At 39.4% G+C, this 14644-nt stretch overlaps 2 protein-coding genes across 2 annotated transcripts in view; one reads left to right on the plus strand and one right to left on the minus strand.

The window, feature by feature from the left end:
- The window catches only part of TNKS2 (tankyrase 2), a 299288-nt gene that overhangs the window by 269798 nt on the left and 14846 nt on the right, over nucleotides 1-14644 (plus strand). The window lies entirely within an intron of this gene.
- Nucleotides 1-14644, minus strand: part of PLCE1 (phospholipase C epsilon 1) — a 326950-nt gene that overhangs the window by 11059 nt on the left and 301247 nt on the right. Inside the window, exons 27-30 of the mRNA XM_074959062.1 lie at nucleotides 8191-8452; nucleotides 7306-7424; nucleotides 3858-3986; nucleotides 1010-1219 (exon numbers count right to left, since the gene is read on the minus strand). Coding sequence (XP_074815163.1) covers nucleotides 1010-1219; nucleotides 3858-3986; nucleotides 7306-7424; nucleotides 8191-8452 — 720 coding nt within the window. The remainder of the gene's footprint in view (nucleotides 1-1009; nucleotides 1220-3857; nucleotides 3987-7305; nucleotides 7425-8190; nucleotides 8453-14644) is intronic.

Raw genomic sequence — 14644 nt, forward strand, 5'->3', positions numbered from 1 at the left:
TTGTGGAGGATGAAGTAAATGCACCAAAATAAGATTGGATTGGAGGCTAGGAAAAAAGACGTGCCATAAAGATTTTACGAAACCAAGGTGCAAGAGAAGAACTGTACAAACAGTAAAGGGGTAAAAATATTTCTCTGCAAATTTATCAAATAAAATTTGCACTGTCAGAACTTTTCATTCTCAAACATCCCAAGAGCTTTTCCACCTAAAAAAAAAAAACACTTACATAAATTTTGTGTGTGTATGTGTTTTAAATAAGTGCCACTGAGTGCTGAACTTACCAATAGGAGTTTCAGGTGTCAGTACTCCTGAAAACCAGGTCATTTCGTTAGGTGCCTTTCTACTTCTGACTCTTCTCCCTGCACCCTAATCCCTGTATTTGAGGGCATCTCATGGATGTCCTGACTGACAACAGCTAAAACTGACATCTCTTCCCTCTAGAACCCCGCCTCCTCCCCCATTTTGTCACGGACAACAACTTCCCCATCCTCTCAGTTAGTGAGGTTCTTTATCTAAAGGTAATTATCAATTTAAATAAGAAAAAGCCTTGCTGTCTGCACAGAATACTCTAATAATAGCAATCTAGTGTTCCGACAGGTACGACCCTCATCTACCTTACTCCTTTCATTCCTTATATTTGCCGTCCCTTCATATCTAATCACTATTAAAAATCTAAACTCCTTGGGGGCAGGGAGTGTATTTTTTTTGGTACAGTGCCTCGTACAATAACGGCCTGATTCTGATTTATACAAATATTAAACAACAACAATGATGTATTGCATTTTAGAGATCAACAGGGCTGTGTGAAAGTATATCTGTCTTTGCATAGGTATACTAAATGATAGGTGCATAAAACTTGACAGTGCTCAGCTGTCCTCTGTTAATGCTATGGGTGGTGAATAAGATTAACTTCCAGTTAGCAAACCAAATGTGACGCTCTTATTGTCCCTCTTGTGATCATTATTTTTAGCTATGTATGTAAATGACAGTTTTTCCAGAACAGACTTACTTCCTCTTGGGTTTTAAAGATAATCCTTCCAACATATCCTTCTTCTGGGAACCAGCTGTTCAAAAGCTGTACTAGCCCCTCCTCAGGGCCAATCACCCTCTGGAACGGTGGTTTCCTGCACTCAGTCTTTTCTTTAGATATAAAACATTTTTCCTCCATCAGAAAATAATCAGGAGCACGTGATTCAGTGCTTTTTGTGGTAGCCAAAATCTGAGACAGAACCACAACACATACACAACTATTAGAATGCTAGACATAAACAGTACATGTTTAGTAGCTATGAATGAATGTGTACACAAAAAGCTTCTATGATCAATTAGTTAATTCTGGTGGTGTAGACAAGTATTTCTGATCTGCTACTCATAACTAATATACAGTTCTCTTTAGATTACCCAAACAGTTCAACTATTCCAGACAAGGCAATACTATTTGAATTTATGCCTGTCCAGTTTGGCTGGTCAATTTATTCATAATCCCAGGACAGTACAGTATTTTCCCACTGCTGAAATAACAACTCCTGTTGAGTTAATCTGTTTCAGGTTTTTCTACTCCTGAACTAAGCCCTTTAACATTTACTTTGTATTTCTAGAATATTCAAAGAATTAAACAGAAAAGTGTCATACAATGGCAACCAGTCTAACCCACTGTTCAAAAAGCTCTCATCTTTGTTTGCCCAAACATTAAAATAGTGATAGGCAATATGGTGTCCAAACAGATCTTCAGCACCAGAGAAAAACCTTTGTCATTATCCAGCTTTAACTTCATGTTCAGCTGTTGCTCAGAAGCGATTAGTATTTTCTCAAACTGGTCCAATCACATTTAATAGCCTACAGTACCCCTGACAGAAAATCCTGCGAGGAAGGGATTTGAAGGGTAGATTGGACATTCTCATTAAATTGTTTCTGAATAGATCAGAAACACCTCAAGAACCTTCTGCTCCTGGCTGGATCCTGGAAATATTGTGGAAAAATGTTACATGTAATCAAAACTTTTCAAACCATGGCTCAGTCTGAATTTTGCACAAAACTTCAGATTATTCCTCATTTTAGCTGATTCCTAATGACAATGATCGTCAGAGAATTGCAGAAAAATTGGTTGTATGTTGAAAACAGCATTCAGTTGGTACATAATTGCACAGGTATTGTGGCAGTTTCAGGACACTGCACTTTCTTCCCTTAGACTGGGATTTGAGTCATTCTGCCATGTCCTAACACTGAGACATGGGTCACCCTTGCTTCATTTTAATATTGTGACATTCTTTCACACAGAGGATCATTACACCTTCTTAGTAAGAAACAGGTACCTAGCGTATGGTAACTGTAGTTCTTTGAGATGTGTGGTCTCTATATATTCCACTATTGGTGCCCAGTGCACTTTTTCCAATTTTAATATATCTTTTTGAGATGGGACCACCAGAACTGCACATAGTATTCAAGATGTGGGCGTACCATGGATTTATATAGTGGCATTATGATATTTTCTCTCTTATTATCTATCACTTTCCCAACATTCTGTTAGCTTTTTTTGACTGCCATTGCACACTGAGCGGGTGTTTTCAAAGAATTATCCACAATGACTCCAAAATCTCTTTCTTGAGCAGTAATAGTTAATTTAGTTTAGCATGATTTAGTTTTAGTGTGTAAAAAGATGCATGCATTTAAGCTACCTATGTGCTTCCCAATTCTGGGGCTTTGCATCTCCCCAAAAAGAGTTCCTTGGTAAATTAGAGGTTTCAGGGCTGGCTCCAATCTATGCTGGAGAATGCACTACAGTGGCTATACCCAACCACAGGATTCCTCTACAGTGTCCAGCTAAACCAGCTTTAGGCAGCTTTGTGCAACAACCCCCCCACAGGAACAAGGGCATTTGTCTTTTAAATAGTTCACAAACTGTATGCTAAGATCAAGTCAAGGTGATTTGAAAAAGCTTATATTCAATTCCTAAAATTCTGGTTATTTTAAATTTTTTTAATAATAAAATATTAATTTTCAAAGACCCCAAATTACATATATGACTTCTATAAAGCCAAATTAATCTGTACATTTAAGTAGGTACCAAATAGTAATATAGCAAGACCACCTCTAATAGTAGGTAAAACGTCATGTTATTTAATAACTACAGGTGATCCTAACCTCAATTTTGCATTTCAAAGACAGCATCTCCAACAGCAAACTACACTCTACACCAGCCTGCAGGTTTGGTTCAGCACTGATTCAAGAAGAACACCAACTACAGAATCACCAGTCACCAAAGAACCCTGTTTTCCTTCTAAGTACTGACCAAGTCCAACTCTCCCTTTGTTTAACTCACAGCCCAAGGTAGTATGGCAATGAGGAATTCTTATAATGAACTTCACAATGGTCATTAAAACCACTAGAGGAGCTGTGACACTGAATATATACAAAACCAAAAAGAAACATAGGATATAATTTGTCATTAAATAATTAACCATATGCAACTCCTTCTTGTAATAAAATGTAGACTCTTGTAATTTTAGCTAATTATTTTTTGTCATATTGATTAATTCAAACTGTAGGACTTCAAAAAGAAAACTAAATTTTAAATATATTTTTGTTACTGAATTGCATTTCATAGATTAAAAATCATTACCTAATGGTCAAGATTTGGAAAACTTCACTGATATCTTAACTGTTCAATTAATTCCTTAGCAAACAGATATACAAAATAATCTCTTACCCTTTAAAGTGGTAAAAAATATATTTGTTAATGCATCCATTTTATTAAATGTAATGATTCCAAATAAGAGTAGGAAGGTCAGATACTGCCCAGCACGTAGCTGGTTACTATGGATTCTTGTGACCTTTTTAGGGCAAGTGGACATACTTACTTGATGAAGAAGCTGTGCTGCTGTAGTCCCTTCACTTATAGTAAAAACAGTAAAGGGTTCAAGGCCTGGAATTCCATGTATTGTGACTTTGTACAACTTTGAAGTTCTCTTCTCTTCTATGCTAAACAACTGTTCAAAAGACAGTTAATATTTTTTCAGATATATAGGCATACTATTTATAGGTCTCACAGAAAATGCACAGACATTCTATAAGTACCTGCATGCTCTTCAGTCTAGCAGACAAAGGCATAACAAGATCTCATGACGGGAAGTTGAAGTTAGAAAAATTCAAACGAAATTAGGCACGAATGTTTAACAGTGAGGGTAATTAACTACTGGAACACCTTACCCAAGGATCTGCTAGATTCTCCATTACTGGATGTCTGTTAACCACAAGTTATTAGGCTCAATGCAGTAATTACTGGGTGAAGTTTTATGGTTTATGAATAAGGTCAGACAAGTTGATTACAATGGCCCCTTCTAGCCTTAAAATCCATGAGTATGTATATAAAACATACTTCCTCTTGGTGGGTCATTAATTAGCCTTTGTTCTGCTGATGCCTCTTGCACATGGGATAGCCAGGAGCTGTTTTGTTTGACATATTATATACATTAGGCATCAGCAATGGGATTAATCATGCATTTTCAAATAAATAAAATAAAAAGTCTAGCACTCCGAGCTGCTTTATACAGATTATACCCCTGGTGCGGCCCCTTTTGCTATTAGAGTTCTATCACCTTCCCATTTTTTCACCCACCTTGTCTCTCTAATATTCTGGGACCAACACAGCTATAACACTGCAAAGAGCCATCTCGTGTCAGACACAGAAGCAATTGTCTGTGACTTACATAACTTTTGGTCTCAACTGAACTGCTAATGATACATTTATAAGGAAACAGACACTGGACAGACAACTTTGCTCCCAGACACAAGAATCTAGCTCGGTGATACTCAGACTGAGGCCCCGGAGCCACAAGTGGCTCTTTAATGTGTCTCGTGCAGCTCTTTTTAGCACGTGATATTAAAACACGGTGTGATTTCATTGTTAACCAATCTAAGTTATTAACCAAGCAGGATGTTTTTACCGTGTTATTAACCGATTAAGTTATTAACTTATTTGCTCTGATAATTTATATATATATAGAAAATATTTCCCCTGTCCTACTGTTTAACTATGAATAATATTATAGTAAATGAAACAATGAATTCACACTACTGTGGCTCTTTTGGGTAATATTGCTCGCTAATTTGGCTCCTGAACCACTGAAGTCTCTCAGTATCACTGATATAGCTGATTAAACTTTTTGGCATTAAACTGTATATAGCCTTAAAATTATTGATAGTTAAAGATATAACATAAGGAGAAATCTATAGATATGCCCCAAAGGCCAGAATTTCAAGTGTATTTAGGCACCTAAAGATGCAGATAGACACCTACTGTGTTTTTCAGAATCACCGTGGCACAGCTAACTGCCACTTTAGGTGGCAAGGTCTAACATTTGGGTGCCAGGAGATCTCCAAACCCCTTGTTCAACTGTCACTTAACTCTGTAGGTGTCTGAGTTTCTGCTGGTGAAGTTTCCTAGGACTCTTAAGTTCCCATTACTGAACAGGCACAAAACTGCCTAATTCCTGACTAGAGCTCAATGAATAATTGATACCTAATTTTAAATCAAAACGGAATTTTTCTGGTTTTCTCACCAAAATAAAACAAATAATTTCAGATTTAAAAATACCCCAAAACAAAAAAACTCCCAAATTCAAACTAATTGGGAGGGAGGGGGAATGGCTCATTTTGTTTTTTTCATTTTGTTTTGGGGTGTTTGCTATGTTTGTTTGCTGTGTTTTAATAAATATAGCTAAATTTCTACATAAAACTGTGTTCCAAAAGGATCAAACCAAATCATTTTGACTGTTTAAAAGAAAATCAAATTTCCGGACCAACATTTTTCGCTGAATTCTACCTGAATTTGTGAGGCCCAAAAATCCATTATTTTTTTTGCCAATTTACTATTTGATAAAAAAATTCCACCCAGCTCTCGTCCAGATGCTGTTTTGCTGCTCAGAGCTGTAGCTCATCAAACTAGGCATTCCCCAGGGGGCTCTGATCCAGCAGGTTGTCTTGGAGTATGCCGACCAGACTGGGCCTCATACAAAGACAGTTTGGGATAACCAGTTCAGGAGTTTTTGGGGCTGACTGGCATGTGTCTGTGTCCTCCAGAATACCCAATAGCTAGGGCACTGACCATGGCTGTGGAAGATGTGTTTTCAAATCCCCACGCTGTTTGATTTAGAGCAGGGACCTGAGCCCAGGTCTCTGACATCCCAAGTGAGTGCCCAAACCACCAGGTGGGTCACTCTCCATCTCTCCTGTTGAAGCTACTCCATTTTGTCTAAACAATTAAATATTCACTGGGATAGAGAGAGTTAGAAATTGACTCTATAGCTTAGTGGTTACCTGGTATATGGGAGACAAGTTCAAGTCCCTGCTCCAAATCAGACAGAGCAGGGTTTTGAAAAGAGGCCTCCCATGTCCCAGATGAGTGCCCTGACCACTCACCTATTGCCTATCATGGGCTGGAAAGTCTCTCTCTCCCCTTTTGTTTTTTGTGAGAAAGGCGTTTCAGCCAGGTCAACCCTCAGTTTGGGAGAGGGTTCATGGCTGTGAATCCTGAGAGCAGACACGCACTTCCCTCAAGCCTGGAGTTCAGCACCTAACTACCTATGAGGGGCTGGGCTCAAGCCACACTGTCTCCACAGCATTTCCTAATGACTGGCTTAGGTGGCTCCTCGCTCAGCTTGCCGGCTTCTGTGAATCCCATTATAGGCAGCTAACTCTCCCTATGGATTGTATATGGCACTTAACTTGGGACTGAGGATTTCACTGGGTGGTAGGGTGCCTAGAAATTAAACATTGCAACACTCAAGGCTTGTCTACATAAAATGTAGTTCATGGCAGGCTGGAGAGTGAATCTACCCTGCTGACACGCATGACCAGTTTATTAATGTGATCTAGATCAAAGCTCATTAAGTAACCTTTAAAGCACGTCCGCAGGATCCACAGGGACAGTTAGTCCATGGCAGACTAGTGCAGGGTAGATTCACACTCCAGCTTGCCGAGAACTAAATATTTGTGTAGACAAGCCCTGAGTGTTTAAAAAAATGGTACTAAGTGTCTATGTATTGTAATATGCAGTGTGGTAGCTGGTTGGTCCCAGGATCTGAGAGAAATAAGATGGGTGAGATAATATCTTTTATATGGACCACCTTCTGTTGACGGAAGAGACAGAGACAAGTTGTGTAGCTTGAAAGCTTGTCTCCACCAACAGAAGGTGGTCCAATAAAAGATATTATCCAATAAAAATATATCTCCGATGTACTGTAACAGTTTATTAGTCATTTGGAACACATGAACAAATATATTTGATAGTCACATAAAATAAATTACCAAAGAGGTAGGCACAACATTCCCAGAGGGATTTTCTTCCATCCTCCGACTGTTTATGAATAAACTTGAGATTTCTAAGGCTTCATTGTGTAGGTTTCGTAGCTGGAGATGTCTATACCCTAAATCAATATGTCATTGGGGCAGAGAAAACTTGTCAAGCATATTATGTTAAAGTGGAATACATGATTTATAAAGTTGAAAGCTTGAGCATCTAAGATTTTGCTATGCCTGAACTATTAAAGCACTGTAATGATTTGAATTAAAATTCCTGTTTGAGCAACAACATGGGAATGATCCTATGAGATGCTGAGTACCTCATGAGACTGAATATCCTTAACTTCCACTGAAGTCATTCCTTCTTTTGTGTACAAAATACATTCATTCATGAAAGCAACAAAATAAATTACAACTATTAAACAGCATAGAAATATTTATTTTTATCCTGGACAATGAACGTAATGGACTAGATCATCCAGAAGGATAAGACTACTCTGTATTACCACAGCGGCACAAGATAGCCCTGAGACCAACTTAACCACCCTCTTGAGGATTTCCTGGTCTAGAGGAAATCCTAGGTGACAGTTACTGTAGCACCCCTAAACTTTGCCCCACACCTTTCCCAGCCATTGGTACACTGTGCATAGCCATGGAAAAGGGGGCATGGGTGGGACATCTTTCTGCCCTAGTAATCACAAGTTCCTGGAATGGCCTCTGGGGGCAAAGGGTAGCCAGCACAGCATAAATCAAGTGCTGAAAATGCTCTAATTGACATCTGAGACAGATGGCCCCAGAACTAAATACTTCCCACCAAGTGATACTGAGCACTCTCAGTCATAATTCAGGATCTAGGCACTGTGTACAAAGTTAGTGCAAATTGTATTTTACCTCTTTTTAGAGCCTTTAGTGGAATGATTCTTTGAGCAGTTACAGCTGAGCTGTTATTTTCAACAACTGCAAATCTAAGAAAGACCAGATCCTCAAAGTGAACCCGGTAGAGAAACTGTTCATTCCACATGGGGTTGAGAGTATTGCGATGAATGGGTTTTGTGCGAAAATGGCAGCTATCCAGAGACATCCCAAGTACATCAACTTCAATGCATGGACTTCCTGTGCTGTTGCTAGGACAAACATTTTGTCCAGACACAATCTGAAACAGAGGAGAACACAAAGTAACCAATTAGTGGGTTGGGTTTTTTATGTTGCATTTTCAAGTTAAATAAAATTTATCATACTCCAAAGAACAATTTGTTAACATGCTGATCTAATTACAACCTTGCTTCAGTATCCTGAATTGCCAAGATAGTAATTTCAGAAACAGAGCAGCTTAAAACAAATACAATTGCTGGTGTATCTTTCCTTTGAAAAATAGAACATAGATCATGAATGTAACAATTCAAAGTATTTGAAGGTTAATCAAAAAATATGTACTTGTACTTGGATTCTAGATAATAACGGTCAAATTTTCCTTTCAGTTATCAGAGTAACTCTACTGACTTCAATGCAGTTACTCTGATAAATGAGAGAATTTGACCCTAAATGCTCAGAATTAGGATACATTTGATTTCTGTTAATCTCATATAAATGTTTTCAAATATTTCCACAAAGGAACTAATTTCAAAACATCCAAATTTCTGACAGAACATCCTTTAAATAATATGTCCTCATTATATAATATTATTTTAAAAAAGATTTAAGGGTTTTTCACTGCACCCCTACTGATGTTTTAAAAGTCTTTTCAGTAAGGGAGAAATGAAGCCCTGAAAATACCTAAGCATATGTGTAACTTTATTCAAGTGAGTAGTCCCAGTGTAATGTTTGCAGGATCAGGGCCTCACTAACAGACACTACAGTGGTGTCAAAGAGTAGCTGGGCCCTGTGAGTAAACGAGGCACAGCTCCGCTGTGTCAGAGCAAGTAGGCTGAATTGAACCGATTAAAAGGAAACAGGCTACACTTGGGGCTATAAAGGCCTGTGACAGGACAGGAAAACGGGTGAGTTATTGGAACATAAGAATGGCCATAGTGGGTCAGACCAATGGTCCATTTTGCCCAGTATCCTGTCTTCTGACAGTGGCTGGTACCAGATATTTCAGGGGGAAAGAACAGAACAGGGCAATTCTTGAGTGATCCATCCCGATGTCCAGTCCAGCTTCTGGCAGTCAGATGTTTAGGGACACTCAGAGCATGCGGCTGTGTCCCTGACTATTTTGGCTAACAACCATTGATGGACTTGTCCACCATGAACTTATCTAATTCTTTTTTGAGTCCAGTTATACTTTTGGCCTTCTCAGCATCCCCTGGCAATGAGTTCCACACGTTGACTGTGTGTAGTGTGAAGAAGTACTTCCCTTAATTTCTTCTAAACCTGCTGCCTATTAATTTCATTGGATGATCCCTGGTTCTTGTGTTATATAAAGGGATAAAACACTTCATTATTCACCTTCTCCACACCATTCATGATTTTATAAGCCTCTATCACATCCTCCCTTAGTCATTTCTTTTCTCAGCTGAACTGTCTCACTCTTTTTAATCTCTCCTCATATGGAAGCTGTTCCATATCCCAAATAATTTTTGTTGCCTTTCTCTACTTTTTCTAATTTTAATTAAGGCTGTTGATTAATTGCAGTTAACTTATGCGATTAACTCAAAAAAATTAATTGTGATTAATCACAGTTTTAATCGCACTGTTAAACAATAGAATACCAGTTGACATTTATTTAATATTTTGGATGTTTTTCTACATTTTCATATATATTGTATTCTGTGTTGTAATTGAAATAAAAGTGTATATTATTTTTATTACAAATATTTGCACTGTAAAAATGATAAACAAAAGAAATAGTGTTTTTCAATTCACCTCATAGAAGTACTGTAGTGCAATCTCTTTATCATGAAAGTGAAACTTACAAATGTAGATTTTTTTTGTGATGTAACTGCACTCACAAACAAAAACTTCAGAGCCTACAAGTCCACTCAGTTCTATTTCTTGTTCAGCCAATTGCTAAGACAAACAAGTTTGTTTACATTTACATGCTGCCCTCTTCTTATTTGCAATGTCATCAGAAAGTGATAACAGGCATTTGCATGGTACTTTTGTATCCGGCATTGCAAGGTATTTATGTGCCAGATATGCTAAACATTCATATGCCCCTTCATGCTTCAGCCACCATTCCAGGACATGTTTCCAAGCTGATACTCGTTAAAAAAAGAATGTGTTAATTAAATTTGAGACTGAACTTCTTGGGGGAGAATTGTATGTCCCCTGCTCTGTTTTACCTGCATTCTGCCATATATTTCATGTTATAGAACTCTTGGATGATGACCTAGCACATGTTGTTCATTTTAAGAACACTTTCACTGCAGATTTCACAAAATGCAAAGAAAGTACCAATATGAGATTTCTAAAGATAGCTACAACACTTGACCCAAGGTTTAAGAAACTGAAGTGTCGTCCAAAATCTGAGAGGAACAGGGTGTGGAGCATGCTTTTTGAAGTCTTAAAAGAGCAACACTCCAATGAGGAAACTACAGAACCTGAACCACCAAAAAAGAAAATCAACCTTCTGCTGGTGGCATCTGACTCAGCTAATGAAAATGAGCATGCATCAGTCTGCACTGCTTTGGATTGTTATTGAGCAGAACCCGTCATCAGCATGGACGCATGTCCCCTGGAATGGTGGTTGAAGCATGAAGGGACATGTGAATCTTTAGAGCATTTGGCACATAAATATCTTGCGACGCTGGCTACAACAGTGCCAGGACAATGCCTGTTCTCACTTTCAGGTGACATTATGAACAAGAAATGGGCAGTATTATCTCCTGCAAATGTGAACAAACTTGTTTGTCTGAGTGATTGGCTGAACAAGAAGTAGGACTGAGTGGACTTGCAGGCTCTAAAATTTTACATTGTTTTATTTTTGTATGCAGTTTTTTGGTACATAATTCTACATTTGTAAGTTCAACTTTCATGATAAAGAGATTGCACTACAATACTTGTATTAGGTGAATTGAAAAATACTATTTTTTGTTTTTTTACAGTGCAAATATTGTAATCAAAAATAAATATAAAGTGAACATGGTACACTTTGTATTCTGTGTTGTAATTGAAAACAATATATTTGAAAATGTAGAAAACATCCAAAAATAATTAAATAAATGGTATTCTATTCTTAACACTGCAATTAATTGCATGCTTCATTTATTTAATCACTTGACAGCTCTAACTTAAATATATCTTTTTTGAGATGGGGCCACCAGAACTGCATGCAGTATTCAAGGTGTGGGCATGCCATTGATTTATATAGTGTGATTATGATATTTTCTTGTCTTGTTATCTATCCTTTTCCTAATGGTTTCTAAAATTGTTAGCTTTTTTGACTGCCACTGCACATTGAGCAGATGTCAGACAACTATCCACGATGACCCCAAGATCTGTTTCTTGAATGGTATCAGCCAATTTAGACCCCGTCATTTTGTATATAGTTGGGATAAAGTTTTTGAATGTATATTATTTTGCACTTATCAACACTGAATTTAATCTGCTATTTTGTTGCCCAGTTGCCTGTGCCTGGGAGGAGTACTGCCAACTCCTGTGTTGGGTCCCTGGAGCAAGGGGCCAGGTGTCCAGGCAGATCAACAGAGGGCTAGATGTGCGGGGCTGAGAGGGGGAGACATGGAAAATTACAATAAAGTCATAGAAGCAACATGAAAGAAATCGGTAGGGGAATCTGCTCAACCTCTTACATGTCTATACACAAATGCAAGGAGTATGGGGAATAAATGGGAAGAACTAGAAGTATTAGTATATAAGCTAAATTCTGACTTAATTGCCCTGGTGGGATAAGTCTCAGGACTTCAATATTGGTATAGAGGGATATCACTTGTTCAGGAAAGGCAGACAGCATAAAAAGGGAGGAGGTGTTGCAATATACATAAAAAAAAACATATCCACTTGTTCTGAGGTCCAAAAGGATGTGAGAAATAAAGCGCTTGAAAATCTATGGGTCAAGATAAAAGGGAAAAAATAGGGGAGATGTCATGGTAGGGTCTACTAGAGACCACTAAATCAGAAACAGGAGGTTGTGATTGGGGTGCACCCCACACTGGCCTGGCAAGAGCTGGGTGGGGCCAGATGGGTCCAAGCTACTAATTAGGCAGCAAGGCAGGGAGCTAATGGAGGAGGAATGGGCTCATCTTGGCATGAACAGGACGGGACCTTTAGAAAGGCAGGTAGCTGGCTAGAGAGGAGGGCCGTGGCTAGGAAAGGGCAGTCACTCCCTGGAAAGGGGGACGAGAGTATTTGAGGCTGGAGGAAGGCAGGCTGCACCGACTCCCTGAGAGGAGGGAGTGGAGAAGCTGGCAAATCCAGGGTGAAGGGAGCCAGTTAGGTAGGAAAAAGCCCAGGGAAACAGCAGCAAGGTCAAAGGCAGTACAGGCCCAGGCTGCATGTTATAGAGTTCCTGAGCTGGAACCCAGTGTAGAGGGTAGTCCTGGGTTCCCTTACTAGCTACAGGGTAGGTGTTCAGGGTTTAAGAGATGCCCGCCGGACAGCTGGTCCAGAAAAACTGTGATTTCCTTGGAAGAGGAGGGACTTCGTGACCTGGTCAGAGGGCCAACCCACAGACCGGAAGCGGCAGCACCAAGAGTGAGAGAGGCTGCATTCAGAGAGAAGATGACAGATGAAGAGACTGCTGAGGAGGGCACAGCATGAGACAGAGCTAATCTCCAGAGCGACCAGCAGGAGGTGCCACGAGTGGAGAGGAAACCCTGTCACAGAGGTGAATGAGGCATTTCTGGAACAAACAGATATATCCAAAACACAAGACCAAAGTAGTAATGTGGGGCTAACTACCCAGACATCTGTTGGAAAAGTAATATGTCAAAACACAAAATTTCCAATAAGTTTTTGGAATGTATTGGGACAGCTTTGTGTTTCAGAAAATGGAGGCAGTAACCAGGAAGACAGCCATTTTGGACTTGATTCTAACCAATAGGGGAGGAACTGGTTGAGAATCTGAAGGTTGAAGGCAATTTGGATCATGAAATGGTAAATTTTGTAATTCTAAGGAAAGGAAGTAGTGAAAGCAGCAGAACAAGGACAATGAACTTCAAAAAAGCAGACTAAAACTCAGAGAACTGGTAGGTAAGGTCTCCTAAGAACATCATCTAAGGCAGCGGTTCTCAAACTTTTTCTTTCTAAGCTTCCCCCCCCCCCAACCCCCCAACATGCTATAAAAACTGCACAGTCCAGCTGTGCCACAACTGTTTTTCTGCATATAAAACCCAGGGCCAGTGTTAAGGGTTAGCAAGCAGGGCAAGTGACCAGGGCTCCAACCACAGGGGGCACTGTGAAGCTAAGTTCCCCAAGCTTTGGCTTCAGCCCCAGGTAGTGGGGCTTGGGGCCCCGGGCTGCAGTCCTGTGTGGTGGGGCTTTGGCTTTCTGCCTTGGGCCTTAGCAAGTTTAACACTGGCCATGTTTGGATGACCCCTGAAACTGCATGCAGCCCTCCAGGGGGCCTCGGACCCCTGGTTGAGAACCACTGATCTAAGGGATACAGAAGTTCAGAAGAGCTAGCAATTTCTCAAAGAGACAGTATTAAAAGCACAACTGCAAACTACCCTGATGTGACGGAAAGGATAGGAAGAATAGTAAGAGGCCAATATGGCTCCTTCAGGAGCTCTTCAATGACCTGAAAATCAAAAACAAATTTACAAAAAGTGGAAAAATGTATAAATTGCTAAGGATGAGTACAAAAGAATAGTACAAGCATGTAGGGCACAAAATGAGATACATCTAGCAAGGGATACAAAAGGCAATAAGTACTGGTTATTTCACTACATTAGGAGCAAGAGAAAAATTAAGGAAAGTGTACGTCCTCTACTTAACAAGGAAGGAGAGCTAATAATGAACGACATCAAGAAGGCTGAGGGGTTTAATGCCTGTTTTGTTCAGCCTTCACTAAAAAGGTGGTGATCAGATACTCAGCACAATTAATATTAACAACAAGGGGGAAGGAATGCAAGCCAAAATAGGGAAAGAACAGGTTAAAGAATATTGAGATAAGTTAGATATATTCAAGGTGGCAGGGCCTAAAGAAATTCATCCTTGAGGAACTAGCTGCGGCAATCCTGGAACCGTTAGTGATTACCTTTGAGAACTCATGGAAGATGAGTGAGCTCCCAGAGGACTGGAAAAGGCCAAACACATTACTTATTTTTGAAAAGGGGAAGAAAGAGGACTCAGGGACTTATGGTGCAGTCAGCCTAACTTCAATACATGGAAAGGTACTGTAACAAATTATTAAACAATCCATTTGTAAGCATTTTCTAGATGGTTATAT

The sequence above is a fragment of the Natator depressus genome, chromosome 7, assembly GCF_965152275.1.
Source record: "Natator depressus isolate rNatDep1 chromosome 7, rNatDep2.hap1, whole genome shotgun sequence".
Classification (NCBI taxonomy): domain Eukaryota; kingdom Metazoa; phylum Chordata; order Testudines; family Cheloniidae; genus Natator; species Natator depressus.